Consider the following 14,195-nt stretch of genomic DNA (forward strand, 5'->3'; position numbering starts at 1 on the left):
AATATTGTATACAACCTGGATTTTTTTTTTAACTACAGTATCAATAATGACAAGCATGCAAATGTAGGATTAGCCTATACAAATATCTGTTCTTTTCACTGAGGAATTGTGGGCCTATGTTAGCCTAGGCCTATAGCCGGATGTGTTTAAATTATATGAATAAACATTTGTGTTAACTGGTGCTTGGTAATCTCCGTTAAATGACAAACTCTAAATGATCATGACAGTTCAAAGCATAAATGACAAGCATATCCTCTCAAATTATAAATCTCACAATAGGTGACGCTGTTGCCTATCAAAGTGCTCTCCCTCCTTTTACTTGAATGTCCACGTATCCGTGTGTTGCGCGCCTCTCATTGAGTCTGAAAAAAAATAGAGAAGGAAAACTTCATAGAAATGGCGGAGGGTGCAACGTCTCTCAAAGGGTTGCGAGCCCAAATGGGTAAGAAACATATTTACCCAAACTGTTAATTTATGCACAATTTGTTAATAGCTTTGTTATATTCTATCTTGCATATTTTCTAAGTTACTCGGGAACCTTACCCTACTTGTACTGACAATGTTAGCTAGTTAGCTAAGCAGCCATAGCTAGAGTTATCCGCTGACAATAGGGGTGGATGTGTCCAACTTGTATCCCCCAGCCGGCTAGCTTACAGTTGCTACTAGCCATCTAGCTAGCTAGCTTAACGTTGATTGATATCGTTTGTTCGTGTCTGCTTCTTCTAAATGATCGCTTGGTCATTTTAGGATCTGTTTGCTGTTGAGACTTGCGGAGAGCTTACAGTACCATTCAAGTATAATATTGTAATATTAAGTAAATTACTTTTTGACCGGCGGTTGAGAGTTTTGTTACCATGGCGCGCCATAGCAACTTTACGCTACGCTATTAGGCTAGCTAGCTAAGCTAATGACAGCGACACTGACATTGTGTTAACTGATGTCACCCTTAATTTAGCCTCTTCATCACAGTCAGAAAAGCTATATGAGGCTATACTGATTGTTGGTTGTTGATTTGTTAAGTTGATTTATTCCTGTTGTTATAACATAAACCATGCATGTTAGTAAGTGTAAATCTTTCGATTGACAGAGCAATCGCAAATCAATAAATCAGAGAGAACATCTAGATTATAACTAGTGTAGCCTACAGTATCGCCTAGAATTGTGTTGACAGGTGGCATAGCCGCCACATGTCTAGGCTAACTAGAACACATGATCTGATTTTGCACTGAGATGCTGGTCCTGACACTGAACTTGCACGCTCACAGTACTAAGCAGTTCTGCTGTTTTGATGTAAGGATAAAGTTGGCCAATAATATTTCATGAGTTGTCTTGGGTACAGACAGTGATAAGGCAATATCTCTGTCTGGCCTCTGTTGGTTGATTCCCTTCATTGAAGAACATAGTTTTACAAGCCAATATCCCAACAAGTTGTACTGGAGCCATTAGGACTCTCGAAACTGCATAATTCCTTTGAATTCCTTCATTTCTTCACTGTCTTCAACCGGCCTCTTCTTGAGTTGATGCCAAAGGCACAGATCATTTACTGTGTGTGCATCAGTAGGTCTGAATGGCGGGTTTGTTGTGACTCAAGATGGTAGATTAGGCTAAGATTTGAGTGTGTTCGTGTTTTTCCCTCAACATACCCAACTTGGATGTAGGCGTACATTTTTCTATCCTGAAAGTAGTCCATATTGTAACTACTCTTAGTTTGGGGGCTTTCCTGCATATTTACACTCTTATTTTAAATGACCATCAAACTGGGATGGCTGTTTAGGAGGTGTCTTCAGCCCTCATACACTGGATTTGAAGGCTAACAGAATAATGTCTGGAATCTTTTCTGAGGGACAAACACCCACATGTATGGTTATCTCCACAAGAACGTAAGCCAGGAGTGTGTGTACCCTGTCATCATGAGGACAGATTAGACGCCTGTCTTGTTCTTGCTGTATGGCTATTGAAACCCTGGCTGTGCCTCAGCTGCAGCAGAATCAGAAGTATGACAACTATTTCAAAATTGGTCTAAGTTAACCAAAGGAAGAAATTGATCTTCCTGACCACCTAAGAGTTGTTTCTCCTCAAATGTCCAGTCCTGCCCTGTTCCGTTTCATAGTATGAGTTATCCCTGTCTACAGAGTTCAACGGTCATGACATATCTCCATAATGGAAAAGCATTAGTAACAGTTCAATTTATCACCAGATGAATAGCCAGGAAAGGTATAGGCCTCGCTGGGTCAGTGATTCATGACATGGAGTTAAAGATAATCTTATAAAGATATGTGATATGCCCACTCATGCAAAGGCTTCTCCCCACCTTGTTTAACAGCAGATATTTGAGTAGCAAATCTAGTCAGCTTCATTTGAATATCATTGTCCATCTCTCATTCGACTGATGCTGATAGAACCTGGTCAATGGTATACCTGTGTGTCTACCAGTGGGCGTCGGAGAGCCATGATGTGAACCTTAACTGACCCTAAGCCCTGGTCAGCACATTGGCATTAGCTGCTGAGTATGAAGCATTGCCTTCTGTTGTCAGCGTGTCATCATCCCTGTGGCTCTGGAAATAGCCCAAGCTTACCTTTGCGTGAATGTGTCCCCTGTAATCCCTGTCGTGTGTGTGTGTCACATACTCTGAGGACCTGCATTATTAAGCAGTGTGAACACGATACAGTCAAGACATCTGCAGCACTACATTTCCTGCCAGGCAAGTAGCACCCGGCTAATAGGCCTATAACCAGACCACTGCTGTTGTCAGGACAGAGAGAGAGAGAGAGAGAGAGGGAGGGAGGGAGGGCACAGCCACTCAGTGACCCACTGAACTAACTCTTGGTTCAGTTGTGTCTGTGGGAGAGAGTGTCCCAGAGTGGGTGTCTGGCTGTGATAGAGGACTGATGTTGCAATGTGAGTGTGTGGTCTTTTGTGCTTTGTCTATGGGTTGGTTGGAATCGTTGCCTGTCTGTCCTTTGGACGCAATGCTGGAAATTAGCATGTCATCTGAATTCTTGTGAATGCCCTGTATTCCTGATCAATGAAAGATTAGCACACATGCTTGGTGTTCAAATTGACTGTGCCTACACAGCTCCCCCTTGATCCTAGATTGAAATTGCATATTTTTGTGGTTAACTAAAAAATGTCTATTGATACTGTTGTCTGTGAGCAGTTCCCGACATGTCTGGTTGGGTTCGAAAGAGAAGTTAGTGCTGGCTGGTCTGTTTCCTGTTTATGGAGTCCTGCGCCCCCCAGCCTTGTGTGTGTGTGTGTATATATGTGTGTGCCTGTTCATCAGCAACCCCCTGATGAGAGAGGGGTATTGGTACCTCCACATAACTGGACATCTTGAGTAATCAGTAAACTCTGTCTGACTGCCCTCATAAGTGATAATAGGGACATGTGCTGTTGAAGCTTTTCCAGATGCTAAAGGCTTATAGCATAATGCTACCAAGAAATCATGAATTGGCGAGTGATATGGCTGATCTGAGGCAAACCCTTTACAATTTGAGTGAAACTATGATGCATTTGCTGGCGATGCTGGGCTTAAAAATCTAGCAACAGTGTTTTGCATGAGTAAAATTGACTCTTGAGGGGAGTGGTTTATGGTCTTTGGCTCTGCTGCTGAGCAAGGCCCCATCCTGACTTGTCTTACGCAGTCTGGGGTGTAGCTAAGCACACACCAGCACCACTGCCACTCTCATCCTGGCTTTGTGTTGCGTCAGGCTCCAGCCCATTCAGCTCTAATGTATGCTTATCAATGCAAATCTCCATAGTGATGGAGCGAGGGAGATGCTAGTGGCTAGGTGCCCCTCCCACCTCATGGTTGCTAGTCTCTGTCCCGGTGTCACTGTGCACCTGCTGGGGCTTCATGTCCACATCACACAGGGGCCTCACTCGGCTCATTCACTAAGCTCCATGAGTTCATGCTGTATGTGAATGTCTTATGTTATGATGATGTTTCGGTGAGTAGAGTCCAACCTGCTCTGTGGAGCTGAACTAAACAGACTAGTACAGTCCTTTAGCACGCCTTTTCTGTTCCAACTGGTCAGGCTGTTTTCCAAAGCATGGCTGAAGCTTAGATCAGGGCCAAGAACGTGACTGAGATTTAGTGCTAAATTGTTGGCCTGCCCTAGAGAGAGAAACTCTAACTTGGCTGCACTCGTTTTACCTACTCAGCCCTTTCCCCTGCCTCTCCAATTTCCTGTCTGCTCTCCATTCCTGCGCCTGGACTGGCTGGGCCAAGGAACTCGCTGCCTGTTCCACTTATAAGAGGTAGTTCTCTAGGCTTGAGTAGTTAAACTGGCCTAGCCACATCACAGTATGTGGGCCCTTCCTAGTAAGCTGTTAAAGTCGCAGCACTCTTGAGGGTATCACTCAGTGTTTACTCTGATGCATTGTGAGCCTTTGACCCTGAGATATAGATACACCTATTATCTGTCTCTCGAGCCGTTTTAGGCATCCCTCAGCAACAGTTGCCATGCAACCGAGCTACTCTGGTAGAGCCAAGGACACCAGATACATCTTGATTGGTTTTACACGAGTCACTTCTCAAAATCAAAGATTTATGTATTTGCCCCATTCACATCCCCCCCATCTCCTCTGTTGAGGGACTTAGTTGTTTATCTGTTTTTCTCAACACCTTGTGTTGTTATTCTCCTGTATTTTCCCCCCGGGCCGATGGGCATCTATATTAAGTAGCTCATGAGACTTGCCACAACTGTCTTCACCCCCGAATCCTTCCTCCTCCGATCAAAGCACTACCCTCCACTGTCCAAAGGCCATAGATGATTAGGGTTGTTGTTCAGATAATTGATCAGTATTTGAAGCTCTCCAACAGCTAGCAAGTCACCCCCTGCCCCAATCAAAAGGTCATTATCCTCCCAGTAAGCTAACACCCTTAACCTGGGCTCCACAGCCGCTGGAGCATGAGAGGAAAAGCAAACGAATGCTAGGCTTCCTATGGGATTAGGGAGCCAGCAGACTTTGACCCAGCCTCTAGTCTTTGACCTGACTGCATTGATGCCACTGTTGCTTTGTTTGACAGATATTGATGCTCTCTTGTTTGTTTGCGTGTCAAGAGGCTTTGTTACTGCCACTGGCCTGGCGAGGACGGCGGCCTCAAGACCTGCCATCACTACAATCTAGACACACGGGATGTTAGTCAGTTTGAGACTATTGAATCCTGAGGTCTATTGTTCTGCTTTCAGTTTAGTTTGCTTCTCACCACACAAATATAGGCTCATGCTACTGAGCTTTCTAAATCGTAGACCAAAGCCCCTTTTAGTACCCTATTTATGTTTCCTCACATTCACTGATAACCTCTCTCTTAGTTTTATGGTGGTCATTTCCGCTATTTTTTTGTTATTTTTTCCACCTTCTATTATTATTTCTTTTTATTGTGTTTTCCCCTTCTATCTTTTCTGCAGCGTATAGCCTGTGTTTCCATGCAACCTTCCTTAGTTCCAGAGCCTTGCAGGTTGCTGTGAAGTGTTCAGTTGGGGTGCTTGCTGTACCAGGCGAGCCCACATAGGATGATGTGGGCTTGACTCTGCCTGAACACTTGTGGACAGGATGAGGTCAAGGTGCTGTGGGAAGTAGGCCTCGTGGCTCTGTCTGGATCGTGAGATGACCCGGGCTGCTGGGGGGGGGGGGGGGGGGTGTTTGTGTGCTCACTAGTCTCATAGCCCAAAGCGCAAAGTGTTCCCTAGAGTCTGATTATGACTCTAGAGGCGACACTGACACAGAATAGGCTCCATGTTCTGACCGTGTAGTCCTGGTGAATACATGATCCTCCCTGGGGCCTGGTGGGCTTTGTGTCCTTTATCAACAGGATCTAAACAGGCTCAAGTCGTCAAGCAGGAGGTCTGAGCAGGTCCTTTGCTCTGGTTTGCATCTCTGAGGATGAAGGACAAAAGGAGGGAAGGAGAGGAAGTTGTTTCGCCCTTGTTTGTTGTTTCATCCCTTCTTGATCAGCAGACAGTGCTGTATCACATGATGACCTCTATGCCACCCTGTCAGCCACTCTTACACACACACACACACACACACACACACACAAAGGGCACCATGAAAGTGGCACGCTACAAGAGATCAGTGAGCTTTTGTTCACATCCTTTTCACTTCCTTCCTCTCTCACTCACCCCCCTTTGACCCGCTCTCACGCCTTCCTTTAGGCTGCGCTTGCCAAATATGCCAACTCACACGCATGCCCACAGTTGACTATGCAAGGTGGTGCCTTCATCGTGTCTCCTCTGCATGTCTCATTTCCTTGGTGTGTAGTGTAGTAGTGGGGGTAGATAGGTAACAATTTGGGTTTGGTTAATGACTAGTCCCTGGGTTTGGTGCCTGACTCCACTGCAGGCCCACTGTCACGTCCTGTGTGCCACACGGCACTGTGTGCAATGCACGGCTAGCCAAAGCATTCAGTGTTGGGAAGGACGGGCAGAATGCTTGGAGGCTGAATGGCTGAATTGTTCTTAAGCTTTCAAATCCTCTGGATCTGCCTAGAACATGCATTCCTATGGAGGACAAGCAAGACGCCTTCTCCACCAGCTCCAGACCTCCATCAGCTCTAAGCGCCTAGAGCAGTCTGTTTGAGATGATTGAAATCCTTGCCCTTGCTATATTAAACTGTGTGTGTGTGTCTGTCTGTGTCTGTCTGTGTGTGTGTGTGTGTGTGTGTGTGTGTGTGTGTGTGTGTGTGTGTAAACAGCTGCAGCTGCGCAGGCGCAGGCAGAGGAGCGGCGTAGCCTATCAGGGAACAGCCCAGGACCTGCTGCAAACACCACCAACACAACAGCTAAGACTCAGGGGCCCAGGCCAGGTAAACACACTCACCTGACTGCTTTATGTAAATGATGACAGCGGGTTCATAAGAATGGAGCTAAATGCCATATAATCCCCTAATGGGTCACTCGCACCTCTCAGCATTGTCATCCTGTCTTATAGTCCGAGTTGTCATCATCTTATTACACTAGCAGTGGTCAGCAAAGCTCCTTAATATGAGTCACACATGAACACATCTGCTTCCCAGGTGATTAACGCTGTCCCTGAATGACACTGCAGGCCATTGTGAGGATCGCCAGTCCACCTGTGTGTGTGTGTGCGCGCGTGCGTGCAGAGGACCGTGTGTACGGACACACAAAGTGTGTAACAGCATTGTCTCTCTCTCTCTCTCTCTCTCTCTCTCTCTCTCTCTCTCTCTCGTTGGTCTGCAGTCATCGACGGCGCTGCACTCAGGATAGACGACAGACTGAGAGTTGCCAAAGAGAGGCGTGAGGAGGCAGATAAACAGCAAGGTAAGGGAGGGAGGCAGCGTCTGAATGGTCAACATCAGCCATTCTTTAGCTAGAGGTCATAGTGCTATAGAAAAGATAAGATCTTATCAATAGACCAGAACCCTAATCTAAGTCATTTTGGGTCTGTTACGTGCAAGTGGATTACCCTGTCCAAGCAAAAAAGTTAACCAGAAAGTTTAATTTGACATGGGTCAATGGCTGACCTGACGCAAGAGGTGGCTGGACACACACACACACACACACACACACACACACACACACACACACAGAGTAATCAGACCAATGTATTTGACCCTTGTCTGTTTCTCCACACACACACACACACACAGCTGCGCGTGAGTCCCAGATCCTGGAGCGCGAGCGGAAGGCCAAGCTGCAGCTGGAGCGCCAGATGGAGGAGCGTCAGAGGAAGCTGGAGGAGCAGCGCAGGAAGGAGGAGCAGAGGCGCTCGGCCGTGGAGGAGAAGAGGAAGCACAAGCAGGAGGAGGAGAAGGTGCGGAGCAGGAGGACCAGCACACAGGAGCTCGAACACAACCGTGCTCTCTATCACCCTGTTCAGATGGATTCTTGTTTATATCTCTGAATCAACTTCAACTCTCACTTTGAATTTCATTCGGTTCCGGACTTTCATTGTTGAGCAACGACACTGGAAATAGCAATTCACGCTTGCTCTAAACCTCCAATGATACGACACACTTGTGATGTGGAGACATTTCGTCTTACAGCATGAGCACTTTGAGCATGAGCATTTTGACCACCTCAATTTGGTATTCGAAATAATATTGCCGTAGTGTGAATGACTTTGCATTATTTTCTCCCTCTCATCCCCCCTCCCTCCCTGTCTGCTGCAGGAGCACTACGAGGCGGTGATGCGGCGCACCCTGGAGCGGAGCCAGCGAGTGGAGCAGAGGCAGAAAAGGTGGTCCTGGGGAGGACTGGCCACAGACGTCGACGGCCGACCCGGTAAGCAAGTCCTCTCTGGCTCTCCGTCTCTCTCTCTCTCTCTCTCTCTCTCTCTCTCTCTCTCTCTCTCTCTCTCTCTCTCTCTCTCTTTCTATTTCTATTTCTCTTTCTCCATCTCTCTCTGTCTCCATCTCTCCATGCACTTGCTGCTCACATCAGACGGCGCAGGCCCCTCTCCTCATGATGTGTTAGCAGGAGAGACGAACCGTGACGCAGGTCTGTAAAACCTGCTTCCTCTGTGGCTGCCAATCCCGACCTGCGGTCCGAGTTGGAGGCAGCCTCTCTGGTCCTCCTGTATTGCTTGATCGATGTGTCTGAACGCTGTAAACGGGGCCTCCCTGTTGATAAGGCATCTACAGAATTGATGTAACATGCTAACAATAATGTGTTAAACTGCTTTGCCTTACTGTGACTCAGCTAGAAGATGAGTCTAATGAGCTGTTATTCATAGTACTGTCTGCACCGTGTCATGGATGGGGATGCTAGCCTTCAGTCATGTGTTAGCCTTACTGTGTATCTCTGGATGGATGAGAGGGAGAGCCGTCCTGAGAGCTCTCTTCCCCCCCCACAGGAGACTCTGACGGAGGTGCATCCTCACCGGTAGCTATAGTTATCTCCCCAGCGTCTCCAGAAAAGCCCCCCAGGACCCGACAAGGTGCTGGCCCTTCTTCATCCCCCCCCTGTAGCAGCACGGCACAGACTGGCACTGGCACTGTAACCTAGCTAGCCCCCGGCCTGTCTAACTCCCACTGCCTCACTAACTTGCTCCTGGGTCTAGGAACTCTGTCCCCCCCCATGAACCTTGGGACTCACGGGATGGAAAAACACACGGACTGTGGCCTTGCTCTCTGTCCTGCTCTCTGTCTGTCTTTGTCTCACTCACTTGTTCATTGTCATACACTTCTGTGTTAGGGCAGTCACATGGCGTCTGAGCCCAGAAGGCACCGAGAGGTGTCAAAGCGCACCGCTATTTATTATTTACTGTTTTCAGCATGCGGTGACCAGTGTTCTTAATGCTCACTTGATCTTTGGTGTGTCTTGAATGGGTCATGTCTTGTGCATTCCACAGGGAGTACAGCTCTTCTTACTAACTGCTGTGCCTAAAAACTGAATGGCTTTGGTTTGGCACCTGACAAGTTCAAAATTAATTTTGGCTCACATTTTGGCATGTGAGACAATGACTAATAAATGCACCATAGAAGCACTTTGGAATTAGAAAGGTTTGTCTTTTTTAGTCTCTAGTTTTATAAACCTTAAGTAGACCTAATGAGTGAATATTGATGGTAGGACAGTAGGACCCTGCAGAGCCCTGTCCTCCCTCCTCCTTTCTCAAACTCCTCTCCCATTGGTCAGGCTCCTGTGTAAACCCCTGCTCCCCTGTGTGTCGTCCTCCTCCCTAGTGGATAAGCGCTCCACGTCCACAATGAACCTGAAACAGTCGTCCGAGGCTGGCATCAGCAAACGCCTCTCCTCTTCCTCCGCAACCCTAATCAACTCTCCCGACAAAAGTAAGTGTCCTCCCTCCCTCCCTGCTCCCCTGTCTCTGCCCCTTGCCACTGTGAACTCTGACTCCTCTCCCCCCCTCCTGTATCCAGGAACAGCGGGCCTCCTCGCTCTCATTGGAGCATTAAGAGACTGGTAAACCAATTGCCTGAATTGCTGTCTCGGGTCCCAGCCAATGATAATGCAGCATGCAAACCTGATTCCATTGCATCCTTCTTTTGTATACTCTGTTTTCAACTTTGCAGGAAATTGTAGCTGAATCATGAGGCAATGAGGGTGTCTGCTTACTGATCTATTCTACCTCCTGATCCAGCTGTACTCCTTTCTTCCTCACATCTTCAGTTGTCCTTGTACTGTATCCAGCACTCTTATTATTCCAATGCAATTCGGCCTGCTTTGATTCACAGGAATTGCTGTTTTAGACCCAGCCGAAAACGGTCATTATTATAACCAGTGAAATCACATCTCTCCACAGTTTCCTTTTCCTCCGCCGAGGCCAAGAGGCCTCCTAATGTTTTCCCTCCTCTCTGACATTGCTAATTTCTCTAACGCCGTCCGTCTTGGAGCTCAGTTCCCCTTGCCTGTTTCCTCCCTCACTAGGGGTCATGAACACACTCTGAAATCAGGCAGGGCACAGTGTGGGTTTGTAGATCTCTGTGATAACCATCCCTCAGCTAGAATCCAGTCCTTTCTCTGGATTAATGATATGGCCATTGCAAGACAGACCACAGCAATGTTGTGTGTGTATTTGAGAGAGAGAGAGAGAGAGAGAGAGTGTGTGTGGGTGCACGCGCGCGCGCTCAATGGATAGAAAACCTGCTGCGTCACATCTTCACCTCGGTCTCATTGTCTCCCAGGTGTTAAGCGGAGGAGTTCGTCTTTGAACCGGTTGCCTAACAACGGCACTGCCTCTCAGCCAACTAAGGAAGCCAGCAAAAAACCTCAGGTGGAACAGACAGGTGCCTAAGACCCCCACGTACTACCCCAACACACCCCCACCAACACCCTGCGAGCGCTCACGTGTCTTACGTCTGACCCCAGATCTACACAAGGGCCTGTGGAGTTTTAAGGGGAATGAACCCACTCACTGAGATGCGCAGCCAAGTGTACTGTACTACTGTACTCAGAACAGTCGTTTTGTGAAGCTAATTCCATCTCGATCAGCAGACTGACGTTAGCAGTGCGCCACAGTGCAGCTCCTACTGGACATCAACATGCTGTACTGTAGGCTTCTGTTGCAGCTATCCAGCCGGGGATCAGTAATCAGATTAGAGACAGACCTGTTCCCCTGGTCCCTCTGCACATGGGGGATCACAATGTCCTTTCGACACACCCTGTCAACATGGACATCAGGCCTCTTAAGTCTCAGCCCGTTGACTTGTAACTGAATAACACAATCAACCGTCTAAATGAAATCCTTGTGATGTATAGGACGCTGAGGATGGGGGGCGGTGGGAGGGACTTCCTCCCTGTCCGCCCCTCGCTGTCCCTGATTGGCTGTAACCCCACCATGTGCGTCTTCCTGTCCGTAGGCCCGTCCGTGAAGAAGAGAAGCTCCTCCCTCACACGAGATGGCAGGGGCAAAACCCCGCCCCCTGCCAAGCTCGAGAAAGGGTCATCGGACGAGCAAGGTGGCTAGCATGACCAGTGGTTTACAGTCTCATCCCCCTTGCATCGCCCGGCTCCCTTGTGTCCATAACAAGCACGCCTCCTCGTTGTCCTCTGCTCACTCACCCGCACACTCTGCAGCGTTTCAGACCACTAACGGCGGTTTGCCTTTTTTGACGAGGTTGTGGCAGGATGCTGTGAAGTGCCCAGGCTACAGTGTTTTCTGTAGCCTGGACCTGGATGACTCTCCTGTCCCTTCCTCAGTGCGTGTGTCTCTCTCTCTTTCCACACTCGCCCTCGTCTCCAGCCAACCAGCCGTGCTCTGCCCTGGACGCTCTCCTGCTCCACTTACTGACTCTCGGCCCCTCTGTTCTACCTGGCTCTGTACAGGGCCGGCAGCCCTGTGTTCTACCTGGCTCTGTACAGGGCCGGCAGCCCTGTGTTCTACCTGGCTCTGTACAGGGCCGGCAGCCCTGTGTTCTACCTGGCTCTGTACAGGGCCGGCAGACCTGTGTTCTACCTGGCTCTGTACAGGGCCGGCAGACCTGTGTTCTACCTGGCTCTGTACAGGGCCGGCAGACCTGTGTTCTACCTGGCTCTGTACAGGGCCGGCAGACCTGTGTTCTACCTGGCTCTGTACAGGGCCGGCAGCCCGTCTCTCCTTTGTCTCCATCTAACAGATCTCTCCTGTTTTGTGCTCACAATGTCTCGCTTTCAGCTAATCTTTTCTTAACCTTTTGTGCTTTCCTTTTTTTATATTGGACTCTGAGCCGCACAGCAGGAATGGCTCCTTTTGTGTGCCCTAACACAACGTTTTGTTTGTTTGTTTGTCACAATGTGTTTGTTGTTTTCCCCCTCCCAGATGACGTGGATTTGGCATGTAGGTCTCGTGCCCGTGGTGGTGTGTGTCTGTGCCAGCTCATCTGTAGCTCTGCCCCAACACCACCCATGGCCTCTGAAATCTCTCTGGAGAAACAGGCCAATGTGCTGCTAACTGCTCCTCTGCCTGTTAACCGTGCCTGTGTCTGTTCAACTGTGGTGTGTGTGTGCTTCATGACATATTGTAGGATAGCTAAGGAGTGTCTGCATTTCACAGGTCTCATTCACAGGGCAAATGTTTCCTAATTGCTGTTTTGTGACCTTAACTGTGCAGTAATTCAGTCCTATACTTGTGCCTTCGACACTCACTCTTAAAGTCCCAATATGGAGTTGATAATCCACCGTAACAAGTTAAACCTGTCCATTCCCCAACTAGGCAGCTCCAGGCCCGCTCACTCTCCCAGCCCCCCTGCTCACTAGATTCCATACCCCTGGCCCAGACCCTCAACTAGCCTGCAGCGGTAGTCAGCAGTGTTACAGTGGGCCTGGCTACAGCCTCCCACACACAAGGGCCCCTGCCACTTAACAGCTAACAAACAAGTCTGTCTGCAACAGATGTCCCCTCTGTCAGAGTCCCTGAAGGAAGAGAGAACGCAACTCGCCCTTACTCAGTGCCAAAAATGGACATCGCCTGGAGGACTCCTACTGCTTCTCCCACCTTCTGTTTTGATTTATCTCCTGGAACTGGGATCAAAACCCTTAAGGGCCACTGCTGTTTCTTCATTTCATGAAAGCGAGAGCTGTTTGTTTCTGCTGTCAAATTCAACGTCTCCCCATGCCAAGAAGTAGATGTCACTTACGCAAACTGAGTGATTTACTTTAAACAATTGGCATGTAGGATACGCCAAGGATCTTACGTCTGAAACACGGACAGAATCGGAGCAGCAGAAACAAGAGTTGCTTGGTCATGATCACTCTTGTACGTTTTAGTCCTCAGCCCCACGCCTCTCTCCCTACCTAATTCTCCATAGCACTGCCCCCCTCTCTCTCTCCCTGTCTCTCCCTCTCTCCCTCTATCTCGCTCTCTCTGTTGAGCTCACTAATGGTCCTTTTTACCCCTCCAGCTCCCCATCTGCAACAGGGAGACCCTTTTAATTTGACCTCATTATTCCACACTTCAATTGTTCTTCAGTTGCTGTACAATCACTCCTGGTTTGAGTCTCAATACTCCTCCATAGCTCCCTTCCTGTTTTCCTTGATTATTACTGACAGACCAATGGACAGGGTCGGAAGCCATTGAAGACTATTGAGACTTGGCCACGGTTCTTATGTTGATTCTCTCCTGCTGGTTGAAATCGCATAGTGACCCTTCCAATCCTCCCACCCCTTCTTTGTGTTTATCCCCTCCCCCCTTACCTCCTCCTTCTTCTTTCACGTTTCCACATTTTTGCGGGGTTGGGCTCGTTCCGGCCATGTAGCTCGCAGGCCCCTGGTCAGCCCCATGGAAGGAGGGGTCCTCAGTCGCCTGCTCACCCCCACCCAGGCCTCACTAGCTAGGAGCAAGAGTGCCGCCGCCCTGTCGGCCGAAGGAGCAGACGCCCCAGGTAACCCCCCGCCCCCATCCCCAGGGGAGAAGACCGACCCCCTGTAGAGAGGGAGGATGCTGCAAGGCACAGAGACCTCCACACACCCCCCGCCCCCGCCCCATCAGTCGTCTGTCAGATATCACCAGCCAGCTAACGTTTCCACACCTTGTCCCCCCTCCCTCATAATGTCTCCAGCGAATCTAAAGCGTGAACCGTGGCTTGGTTGTTGTTGGTGGGTGTGTGTACAGAGCAGTGGTGGCTTTAGATTAGGTGCTGCTGTTTGTTTTGGGGCCCCTGCTTGCTTGATTGCTTCTTGATTAGTTACATATATATATGTTATGTATATGTATATGTATATGGAGAGAGAGAGAGAGAGAGAGAGAGAGAGAGAGAGAGAGAGAGAGAGAGAGAGAGAGAGAGAGAGAGAGA

At 48.7% G+C, this 14,195-nt stretch overlaps 1 protein-coding gene across 6 annotated transcripts; it reads left to right on the forward strand.

Moving 5' to 3' along the window:
* The first annotated feature begins 251 nt into the window (after nt 1-251).
* map7d3 (MAP7 domain containing 3) lies at nt 252-14,089 on the forward strand. 6 transcript variants are annotated; one of them, XM_062477061.1, is made up of 10 exons: nt 255-442; nt 6,702-6,812; nt 7,207-7,287; nt 7,617-7,780; nt 8,139-8,250; nt 8,822-8,905; nt 9,651-9,758; nt 10,611-10,712; nt 11,286-11,384; nt 13,659-14,089. In XM_062477061.1, the coding sequence occupies exons 1-10, from the start codon at nt 397-399 to the stop codon at nt 13,829-13,831; spliced, it is 1,080 nt and encodes a 359-aa protein (XP_062333045.1). In that variant the 5' UTR covers nt 255-396; the 3' UTR covers nt 13,832-14,089. The 6 variants fall into 6 exon arrangements, with proteins under 6 accessions (XP_062333048.1, XP_062333047.1, XP_062333049.1 ...); XM_062477064.1 differs by lacking the exon at nt 6,702-6,812 and having other exon boundaries at nt 252-442; XM_062477063.1 differs by lacking the exon at nt 10,611-10,712 and having other exon boundaries at nt 254-442.
* The last annotated feature ends 106 nt before the right edge of the window (nt 14,090-14,195 follow it).

The sequence above is a fragment of the Osmerus eperlanus genome, chromosome 13 (assembly GCF_963692335.1).
Source record: "Osmerus eperlanus chromosome 13, fOsmEpe2.1, whole genome shotgun sequence".
In the NCBI taxonomy this organism is placed as follows: domain Eukaryota; kingdom Metazoa; phylum Chordata; class Actinopteri; order Osmeriformes; family Osmeridae; genus Osmerus; species Osmerus eperlanus.

Excerpts from the sequence above, each read along its gene's own strand:
- map7d3 (XM_062477061.1), top strand. The coding sequence starts at position 397 with ATGGCGGAGGGTGCAACGTCTCTCAAAGGGTTGCGAGCCCAAATGG. Across the intron at positions 9,759-10,610 it reads AATCAACTCTCCCGACAAAA|GTGTTAAGCGGAGGAGTTCG; the intron begins GTAAGTGTCCTC and ends ATTGTCTCCCAG. Across the intron at positions 11,385-13,658 it reads AGGGTCATCGGACGAGCAAG|CTCGCAGGCCCCTGGTCAGC; the intron begins GTGGCTAGCATG and ends CCGGCCATGTAG.